Below are 11,832 nucleotides of genomic sequence, written 5' to 3' on the forward strand. Positions count from 1 at the left end.
TTAGTCGTCAGGGATATATTTGATGCAAATTGAAAACTTTTGGAATAAAATTGAAACAAAATAAAATTTTGGGGTATTTTTGAAACTTTGTCAAACTTCAGAAACAAAAAATATACTTTACCCTATTTAATAATAATAAAATATTGGAAAATTTAGAGTATTTTAAATATAAAATAATTAATAATTATAATTGTTAATAACTAATTAAGTTAATTCTCATAATAAAAAAATAAAAAATAGAGAGATACGAAGAGTATATAGGTTCTGATCACCTGATCAGTCGTTCTGAAGCCACTTACATACAGTTTAATAACAAATTATACGTTCTCAGTTATTTATTTTTGTCTGTAATTATTCTTTCAAATTTAACTAGCCAGCTCTATATATACTATATTATATATATACTTATTATTAATAAAATATTTATTATGTTAGATAAAAATTAAGCCAATAATAATTACATATTTAAAATATATTAGCTTATACATGTAAATATATATTTCATCTATTAGTATTAATAGTTATTAGCTAACTACTAGCTACTGAGAGAAAAACCATGCATAGAGTCAATTATTGAATTTTGTAGGTTGCATATTCTTATTAACAATAAAGATTATTAATCAACCAAATTAATATTTGTTAATATATATTTTCACTAAATATTTTCAAAATTTGTTTGGAATGAATGATTAAAGACGGCAACATAACTCTACAATTTGAATAAATATTTGAATTTTTATTTTTATTGATTTTTTATTATTTAAATGTTAAGATTAGTTACAAATGTGAGAGAAATATAAAATTAGTTTTATATTTAAAAAATAAATAAAAATTTATAAAATAAGATGAGTTTATAAAATATTTAAAGATTGAGTTGGATATAATATTTTTTTATTTTATTCTTTTATTATCAAACAAAAGAAGCAAATATTTTTATCATATTTCCTATCTTCCTAATTGTTCCCATTCAAAATATTATTTTCTTGATTATCATTCATGCATGCATTCGGCTCGGCTCCGCCCGGCCCAGAATCTTCTTTACATCTAACTAAGTAACTAACCTCCCACGGTAGAGTCGGCATAAAAACGTAAAGGACGATGACAGACCTATCATAGTCCATACACGTGTCCATATCCGTTCACAACCGTCCGATCAAATCTACGAAAAAGTCCAAAACCGCAAACCCCACACACTTGTTTATAAATTCATACCAAACATTAGGTAAGCAGTCGGATGATAACGCTGGTTTGGCCAAAAAAAAGAAAGGAAAATCAAACAACCCTTCAGTCTACACTAATTTCTTCACCTCCATTCCCCAAATCACTCTTTGTAATGCAGAGAGATGATAAGCCCTTTCCTCCCTCCCACTAAGGTCGCCGACCCTCCAAAACTCTCCACCGCCGCCATCGCCGGCAGAAATTGCCACCGCAAACACGTCGAAGACGGGTAGTGCAGGCTAGTAGCCACCTTCAATTATCACACACTACTATTTTTCACGGAAACATATATAATATATACTAGCGACCTGACGGCAAGGCTGTAATTGTCGTGTGATTAGTTATTATTGTTATTAGAATGGGAGATAGACGGAGTGAGGGTTCAGCGTCGACGCTGCTGCAGGGGAAGTATGAGTTAGGGAGGCTTCTTGGAACGGGGACGTTCGCGAAGGTGTACCACGCGCGGAACGTGGAAACGGGGAAGAGTGTGGCGATGAAAGTGGTTGGGAAAGAGAAGGTGATAAAGGTTGGGATGATGGAGCAGATTAAGAGAGAGATCTCGGTGATGAAGATGATGAAGCATCCTCATATCGTTGCGCTCCACGAAGTAATGGCTTCCAAATCCAAGATCTACATCGCCATGGAGCTCGTCCGGGGCGGCGAGCTCTTCAACAAAATTGCCACAAGGGGACGCATGAGGGAGGACCTTGCGAGGCTCTACTTCCACCAGCTTATCTCCGCCGTCGATTTCTGCCACAGCCGTGGCGTCTACCACCGCGATCTCAAGCCGGAGAATCTCCTCCTTGACCACAACGGCAACCTCAAGGTCTCTGACTTCGGACTCAGCACTTTCTCCGAGCATCTCCGCCAGGACGGCTTGTTGCACACAACTTGCGGCACTCCGGCATACGTCTCGCCGGAGGTGCTCGCGCGGAAGGGATACGACGGCGCCAAGGCCGATATATGGTCCTGCGGCGTCATCCTGTTTGTGCTTCTTGCAGGTTGCTTGCCTTTTCAGGACGATAACCTTGTTGCGATGTACAAGAAGATTTACAGAGGAGATTTCAGGTGTCCGCCGTGGTTCTCCGGCGATGCAAGGAGGCTCATCACCAAGCTGCTCGATCCGAACCCGAATTCTCGCATCACCATTTCGAAAATCATGGAGTCACCGTGGTTCAAGAAACCTGTTCCGAAGAACATGCTACGGGGGATGAAGGAGGAAGACGAAGAGGAGAAGGAGAAAGAGATAGAGGAGAAGATGAAGCAGCCATCGACGATGAACGCGTTTCACATAATATCGTTATCCGAAGGGTTTGATTTGTCGAGGTTGTTCGAGGAGAAGAAGAGGGAGGAGAGGGAGGAGATGAGGTTTGCGACGGCGGGGACGGCGAGCAGCGTGATATCTCGACTGGAGGAGGTGGCGAAGGCGGTGAAGTTCGACGTGAAGAGGAACAGCGATGAGACGAAGGTGAGGCTGCAGGGGCAGCAGAGAGGAAGGAAGGGGAAGCTGGCAATTGCGGCGGATATATACGCCGTGACGCCGTCATTCCTGGTGGTGGAGGTGAAGAAGGATAACGGTGACACTTTGGAGTACAACCAGTTCTGCAGCAAGGAGCTTCGCCCTGCACTCAAGGATATCTTCTGGACTTCCCCACCTGAGAATACCACACCTGCTTAATTAGACAAACTTTAATAATCGCCATTTGAATTTGTGTGTTTCTCTCTTTAATTTATTTATTAATCTTGTTTAGAGGTTCGAGATTCAGGATTTGTTTTTTGTATTAGTATTGAATATTTGAATATTCTCCACTGCTACTGTGTTACTACCGTGTAGTAATCTCTCATTTTATTAGTATTGTCTTGGGAATTCGCAGTACCCAGTGTTAAGGATTCAAAAATTGTAAGCTAAAGAATGAATCGGGAATCCATAACTAGGTACTTATGCTAATGATTTGAAGTGTATATATTATTATTGTTGTTGACGACCGTTTGTATGAGAATTATTATTGGAAATTTGTGGGCGCTTAGATCCCTTTTTTCTTTCTTTTTGTTACTTTTCACTGTAGATTTTTGTAGTTTTAAACTTGTGATCATGAATTGTTCTTGCTTTATCCATCAAGATGATGATTCAAGGCACCCCTGAGTGATGCAAGGCGAATTATTGAACTTGTGGGGTTATAAGGATTTTGGTTAGTTGTGCCATTTTCTTTTAATTTTTTTTATATAATTTCTATGGTAAACATTGTTTTAATATTTTTATCATTATTTTTAAGATTTTGTTAATATATGTGCTACGAACACATTTTAATTATACTAAAAAGGAAATATTCTATTAAAAAAATTAATATGTTTTTACTTTTAATATATTGAATGCATGAAAAACTTATGAAATTTCTATTATTATCCTCTTAAAATGTGTCTTTATGGTACAAGATAGCTAAATTTTTATTTTTAATATAAAAAATATAAAAAATATGCATAAAAATGGTGCATTTCCTTTCTAAGTGGTTAACCGCCATGCTCAATTGGAAAAAATAATGAGAAAATTCATTTTTTTTAGTATATATAAAAAAAAATAACATGTTCCTACCGACCCAAAATCCGTTCACTTGGCAATTGCACTTCCCAAAATGGTGCCTGCCCTAGGCAATTGCACTCAATTATTGCATCTCCCACTCCAGCACAGATGCACCTACCAGAATTATTGCATCTCTAACTCCAGCATAATTGTAGTGAGTTCTTTATACTTGAAAATTATCACTGAATATACATTTGGGGAATTATAAAATCATATGTATTCTTGTAATTGCTAGTTTTACACACGGTTGATTTATGTTAAAAATTGAGGTAAAAAATAATTTTAAGATAAATAGTTATCGCAATAGGATTCATGCCCTTCCCTAATTGATAATCTGTTACTATAACTAATCTGACAACTGCTATTATCACAATAGAATTCAACACCATCTGTTGTTTTTTCCCTTTCTCTTTTGAAGATTTAGTTCCACATGAATTTTATTTGGGACTTTTTGAAACTTAACTCCCTTTATAAGCTTTATTAAAAGAGATGAATGTAAATGTTATGATGAAGATCTCATAATATTCTTCCTATGTTTAGTTTGATTTTCTTTTAATTAACAAACTGGTTAACTTATTTGGGACTTTTTGAAACTTAACTCCCTTTATAAGCTTTATTAAAAGAGATGAATGTAAATGTTATGATGAAGATCTCATAATATTCTTCCTATGTTTAGTTTGATTTTCTTTTAGTTAGCAAGCTGGTTAACTTATTTGGGACTTTTTGAACCTTAACTCCCTTTATAAGCTTTATTGAAAGAGATGAATGTAAATGTTATGATAAAAGCTATACTGTATATTGAATGTGCAGGTTTACAAGCAGCTTCAGCCTTTGCATATGAATTAGTGTACAACTAACATAGAGTGTATGATTCTGTGCCAACACAGTTTTGATAATCAAATTAAATCTTGCAGGAAACTCAAAGAAATCCACAGCTCATGACAAGATACTAGTCCACTTGAATATGTGTTTGTTGCTGCATTGAATTAAATTTACCAAACTCTACCCTTGAATCAGAAATCAGATCTAGGAAATAGGTCACCAAATCATTCTTCATGATCTAATATAAGTAGTGTTTATATGTACCTGTGTCATGATATAGAAATGCATCAATTTGTACACAAAATACTTGCAGCAATAGATAACATTAGCATCTAAATTCTTCTTTATTTAAGATAGAAAAATTTTATTTCATCAATTATTTACAGATGTCAACCTGACATTTCAACATTCCTGTTTCAAAAATTTCTAAAACAATAAGAGATGAATAATTAAATTCAAATATTCTGTTTTAATCATGACTTCTTTACACATTATAAGTCAGAGTATCCTATCTGATTCTGACGGTATGTATATACAATTTTTCATTATGAAATTGTTACCAATAACTAAAATTAAGGGATAGGTGTTATTTATTTCAGATGAATTTTACATAGAAAAACTTATAAATATCAACTATGACATTAGTATTTATTCTCTAAAACAAAATAATTCCTTACTTATCTTATATTCTTATGCATAAACAAATACTAACATCATTGAGTACCTGAAGTACTCAGAGAAAATTTTATTTTTTTAAATTCTTTAATAAAACAAAATTAAAGCAAACAAACTAACATAAAAGATAATTTTTTAAGATTGGCTATTCTATCTTGTATTTATACACTTTTATCTTTGAATTTGAATCTCATCTTAGCATAGTTATTCTATCTTATTACATATATACTTTAAGCTTTGAATCTGTAGATAATGATTTTTTTCAATGAGACATTCTGTCTGATAATTTTTATTTTTTGTTTATCCTAATACTTACTCAATTGTAAGGGTCTGTTTCTACAAAGTATCCACTCATCCATTAATATATATACTTATCAATGCAATATCAAGCTTATTTTCTTGTCTTCAACCACCACACAATGTTGAATAACCATTCCATATTGCTAGACTTAATATAATTATGTTCTAAAAAAAAAAAAAAACTTTTTTTAGAACTATATGATACAAATTTTACTTGGGCAAGCTTGATGTTTCTACATTAAAAAAAAAACATATTTTTTTATATCTCATTCATTAAGATTAAATCTTTTGATTTATCAGTACTTCTGTTACTGAAATTTCATACAATTCAGATCATTCATTTTCATAACGATTCATAATGATATAATTTACTCTGATATTTTATATTTTCGTAGGATATATGGTATTCATATTAAATTAAATTCTTTTAGCTAAAAACTAATAGTTATACTATTAAAACTACACTCAAAGCTAAGTAAGCTTTTTATTAAAAAACAGAAAGAGGCAAAAAAATCACTCTACTTATGCTGTTTGGATATCATTGATTAGCCTTCTTAAACTTATGTCTATGAAGAGAAACAAAATCTCCTCAATTTGCATTACACTCACAAATACTGGAGTGAGTGGTTTGCTAAATGATAATTTACTAAGAGAGTATGATACATAAGTATCTTTTGAAAAATAGTAAAAACAAGCAAAGTAATCAACAATAATATGCAATAATTAATAAATTACACTCAATCAGCCTATGTATGTGTTTACTCTTTACTGATACAGTAAAAGATAATTAATGCAAATAATTTTCTCATTACCACTGCTTGATTGAGTCTTTTAAAAATATTAAACAATTGTTTCCAGCATGCATATTTCATTTCTTAGTTTGAGCTATTTTAAGTTCATGCATGATCAATCAATATGAATTACCAATAAATCATCACACATGTTCACTTTAAACTATCAATCTTCTATGGACATATATATGTATATATTTGTTTAAGTGAGAATATCAGCCTTCAATTGCAAGCCCAAAAAAGTAGAAGAACACAGCAAACCCATAAATTATCTTAGGCCAGTTTAATTGTAGAAAATTCCCAATACACAATAATTTTCATATTCTCCATCCTATTAATGGTGATTATTCTACATCACATAAAGAACCATATGCGACACATTTATACACTGAAGAATCTATTATTGCTCTTTGATCATGACCACTCACTGTTCAATGATTTATCAAATGAAACTAACTCAGCAGCACACAAAAATGGTTACCTAAGTAGTGGTTTCAGTGCTTGGAGTTCTTTACAGATCAGTTCAGTGGCAAAATCGACTAACTTTGTGAATCTGTGATAAAAATTGACAAATTCTAACTTAGACAACCCTCCAATGGAACCCAAACAGCAAAGCTGAACAAGTAATTAAATATTTTCTGCAGGTAAAATTAAAGCAAATCAGTGAGAATGAGCTGAATCCAAGAATATCTAACCTTAATAAGAAAAGGCTGTTACTTGAAATCCTCTTAGAACCGTTTAAATCCTCTTACTTGAAATCCACAAAGGGAAAGAGGAAAATCTAAAATATATCTTTTTATATATACAGATTCCAAGAACACACACTTTCTTGAAGGGTTTTACTTCAAATGTTACTTGAAAAATATTATAAGGCATCCAAGGACACAAGAAACTTGTCATCATCTGATTCTGAAGGTACAGCCCCAAATTCTTGGCCAGATTGAAGTTGGAGAATGAAAATAGTAGAATGGTTGATAAGAAGGAACAAGAAGACGGACAATAGTATGAAAAAACAACGGTTTAAGATGATAAAACTTCCTTTCAACATTGATTTTTTCCGTTAAGATATGAACAGTTAAGTAAAAATACTGAATCGACAAACCGTACGGCCTTGACGAACTCAATTTGGATTTTGGTTTCGACTTCAACCTTCTTGTTCCATCCCAATGAAAAGAAAGTACCATCAAAAGTCACGCTTTGAACCTCCCACCACCACCACCCACCTTATAGAAAAATTTTTATAAAAAAAAAAATTTAGAGTGTACCGATATAGTGGTGTTTTAATAATTAAAAATTATTAATTTTAATTATAAAAAATATATATAATTAAGATCAACTATTAAAATTTATTAAAATACTGGTATACCGACATATTTAAACGCTTTTTTATACTATAATATAGATATTGTGTGCTTTAAAAAATTTTAAAAAAACAGTATGTAATATGATAAATAGATAAAAAAAAGAAAAAATATATATACAGAGAGGAGAGAAAGAAATGACATGAATCAACTTGAAACTGCAAAAACACAGTGGACAAATGCCAATATAATGAAGATAGATGCTTTGCTTTTTCTCATCCTTATCGGGAAAAAAGCGTCAAAGAGAGATTTGAATACACCATACTACTTACAGGAGTATGTGTCAAAAACCTATTCGTATGTCATATCCAAGTGTGCTGCGAAGTGCGAACTAATAATAATTAATTATCAGGGTTCATCAGGTCCAGAAAATACATATATACATGAGATAGAGTTGAGACATATAATAATAACAATAAAGAAAAATAATTAGAGAGTAAGAACCGAAAATAAAAAGGCACGAGAATAGAGTTAAGACACAGAGAAAGGGAGGAAGAGAAGGAAGCTAAGAGAACAAGTAACTGACAGATAGAGAAGTGAGCACGCACCCGCAATTGCATGCCCTCATACAATCACCTGAGAGCGTGTGCTCACTCTCTTCTGTCAGTCTCTTTTTATCCATCTCTGTAGCTCCACACTCCTCTACTCCACATATCTCAGTGACTCAGTCTCTTCTCTTTGATCTCATCATCATGCTTCCCTCCTCCCCCTCTCTCTTTTCTCTCTCTTTTCTTTCCCAGCAAGCATGTGTGTTCTCTGTGATTATTGAGTCAGATCTGAAAGATCCTCACATTCATGCTCAGTTGCTCACATCTTTGTTATGGGATTCACATATGTATATATAAGTGCAGGACCCTCTAGAGCTCTAGCTACCTGAAACCACTCTTTTTTTCCTTCCCATTAAATGAATGAATTAGGGTTGTTGTCTGCTTTCTGTCCTTGTCTATTTTCTTTTCGCTAACCACCAACACCTAATAATTCTAGCCATTATATCGTAATAATGGAAGATTTTTAAGTGATAAAAGAATATTAAGTTGTGTTTGGAAGACCGACAGAAATTAAAAAACTAAAATTAAATTAAATTAATTTTTTATATTGTATTTAACGTAAAATATATAAAAATAAATTATGGTCTGTATATTTCTTTAAAAAAAAAACTTGAGTTAAATTTAAAATTTTAAAAATTGAACTAGAATAATTTTAAAAATAAAGGTTCTGTTAATTATTTGTATTTTAACAATATAGATTAAGCATATTATAAAAAAAATATTTTATAAAAATTATTATAAAATTTATTTATTTTTTGTATGTTTTTTATATATTAAATATATCAAAAGTATTAAAAAAATTTATTATTATATTTTTAAAAAGTGTTCTTAGACACAAATTAGTTAAATTCTAAAAATAAATATTATTAAAATTTTAATCAGTTTTTATTTTCTAAAAATATTAAAAAAACTGAAATTTTATATTCTAAAACTAAAATTTTAATTTTTAACTATTAAATATAATATTAAAATTTATTTTTTTAAATTTTAATTTTAGTCTCTCTTTTAAATATTATGCAACAAATTGGATCTTAAAAGAAGAAAATATAATCACTTATTATATATTTTATAGGTAAGACTAAGAAAAAATATAAAAAATAATTTGCACTTAACTCTTTAATTAAAAAATTTTAAAAATTCATTCTCAATTAGTGTTATAGTTATTTTAATCATAAATTTTTATTATAAAAAATATATATAACTGAAATCAATATATATAAAGAATATTAATATTTTTATTTTCAATATTTTTATTTTTTAAAATTTATAAAATAAATAATAAAATTTTATTTTTTGTTTTTTATTTTTCTATAAAATTTTAAAAATAAAAAATTTTAAACATGAAAATGCAACCTATTTAAAATTATTAAAATAGCAATATTATTAGAATATTGAATAATTTTTTATAATAAAATTCTTATTTTATTTTTCTTTTTAAATTAAAAATATAAAATACTGTTTCCCCACTCAAAATGATTTTAATTATTAACTCCTTTTGACTTTCTGTACCAAGTCCTTCTCACACAGGAAACTGAATCCGGCATAATCTGTTAAATATTTTTATTATTTAGTATTATTTTATGAGTTTGAAGTTTCAACTTTGCAACAGTGACGGCTTAAATTACACAATATACAGAAAATGGAGGTGTTGGCTTTCCGCGGCAATGTAAGGGTACTGTTGAAGAAGATGGCAAGCGGCAATGCAAGACAAAAGAGTACACGAACACAGAACACACATATCTGCACTGCACTGACAGAGAGAAAGAAAAAGGATACAATATCGACATGTCAAGCATCTATTGGTCGACTCTGAGATTACTCCATGTGCTGGGACGTCTCTTTGCCATTCTTTATTTTCTACACATCTCTCACCTAATACAATTTTTTTCTTTTTCCTTTATACTATATGAAAGGAAATTTTTTTTTTTTCTTTTGAAGTGTATTATAAGATTCTTAAGTGGTTAAATTGTTTACACATAGTTATTTTTTTATAAAACACAAAAATATTTAATAATTTTGATATTATATTGCAATAACATATTATATTATTATTTATTTTATAAAACAAAACATCGTTGATGTATTGTGAATATTTTTTTTAAAAATAATGTAAAACAAAACGTTATAATATTTTGTAATAAGTTTTTTTTATTACGTAGGATGAAACATTGTCCTTGAGTTTTTGGACTAACAACAATATTTTTTGAAAATTGATCTCTACAGTGTTTGAATATAGAAAATTTTTTTTAAGTTATATCTAAATTTAATTGATAGTTGATTAAAGAAAGTTTGTTCCATAATGGAATTATAAGTTTTATTTTCATTTTGATTTAGTTTAGTTTTAGATTATTATAAGAGGTTACTCTTAAAATATTATTTAATAACAATTGTATTTTTTTAATAATTATTCATGCTTATGAAATTATGTACTTATTTATCAAATTTTAAATACAATATACAAAATATAATTGTATTTGATTAATTTAAAGAATCTAATCCACATATAATTGTTTTACACTCTGACTAAATTATTTTTTGAATTTTTGTTAGTACACAAATTTTAATAAAAAAATATAAAAAAATTATAAACAGTACTTATGAATACTAATAATAAGAAACAAAATTAATTTATGTGATATTTAAAATAATGATTTGAATATTACCACATATAAATAATATGACTTTAACTTATTGATGGTTTGATTTGAAATGTCATTTTGTCCGTTCAAACTCTGCAAGTTGCGTAAGGCTGCAAGCCTTCACCTTTTAGGTACAGCAAGTTGGACATTTTATCAGCATGTTTATTGCGCTAAAGGGATAGCAGAAAAGACAATTTATATTTATTAACTGATGTATCTAGACAAATGAAGATGAAAGCATATTATACATTTGGGTTGCAACTAAAAGCAACCATTTTATGAAAAATAATTTGTTTTCACATCATCTAAGAGCTAGATTTAGCTTATAAATCTTCTCTTTACTAAAACTACCATGAAACAATTTTTCTCTTATTAAGTTTTTTTTATCATGTTTTACTCAAGTTCTATACTAGAATACATAGAATTTTGTCAATCCTTAGAAGGTTACTAAATTTAATAATGATACTTTGATAAGTTAAATTTCAGTGTTATATTTTCTTAACTAGAGAAGTAATTTTCGATAGTAATCTTAATAAAGTTTGTACCGTACAGTAATTTTACTTTAATTCAGTTGCTACTACTAATACATGGTGGATAGTACTAATGTATCCATTAACTAGATTATCTTTATAAATTAAAAAAACAGTCAAATTCTTAAATCATTTGCTTAGTTGATTCTGCAACATAATAATACATATAATAGAAAAAAAATGTAATTTGATTGTCCATAGAGTCACATTCTTTGATATGTAATTTTTTTCGTTTGGACAAGAGTACATTTTCTTCAGCTTTTTATATTCATTATATTCAGTTTTATATTATAAAAGTAGTACAAATAATATATCTTTTAATATTACTTTTACAATTCTAAAAGTTCATTCACATGTGATAGACTACTTT

General features: G+C 29.8%; 1 protein-coding gene and 1 long non-coding RNA gene across 2 annotated transcripts; one reads left to right on the forward strand and one right to left on the reverse strand.

The window, feature by feature from the left end:
* Positions 1 to 1,019: 1,019 nt before the first annotated feature.
* Positions 1,020 to 3,231, forward strand: LOC112700449 (CBL-interacting serine/threonine-protein kinase 6). The gene has a single exon (XM_025751780.3). It carries the CDS (start codon positions 1,577 to 1,579, stop codon positions 2,894 to 2,896), a length of 1,320 nt encoding a protein of 439 aa, XP_025607565.1. The 5' UTR covers positions 1,020 to 1,576; the 3' UTR covers positions 2,897 to 3,231.
* A 1,339-nt stretch (positions 3,232 to 4,570) lies between these two features.
* On the reverse strand, positions 4,571 to 8,704 carry LOC112700465 (uncharacterized). Its single transcript, XR_003153389.3, has 4 exons — positions 8,018 to 8,704; positions 7,080 to 7,607; positions 6,866 to 6,937; positions 4,571 to 4,882 (listed from the first exon to the last, which is right to left on the reverse strand). It is a non-coding gene; the product is annotated as an uncharacterized lncRNA (long non-coding RNA).
* Between the last annotated feature and the right edge of the window lie 3,128 nt (positions 8,705 to 11,832).

Source organism: Arachis hypogaea, chromosome 1 (assembly GCF_003086295.3).
Source record: "Arachis hypogaea cultivar Tifrunner chromosome 1, arahy.Tifrunner.gnm2.J5K5, whole genome shotgun sequence".
NCBI classification, from domain to species: Eukaryota; Viridiplantae; Streptophyta; class Magnoliopsida; order Fabales; family Fabaceae; genus Arachis; species Arachis hypogaea.

Excerpts from the sequence above, each read along its gene's own strand:
- LOC112700449 (XM_025751780.3), top strand. The coding sequence starts at position 1,577 with ATGGGAGATAGACGGAGTGAGGGTTCAGCGTCGACGCTGCTGCAGGGG.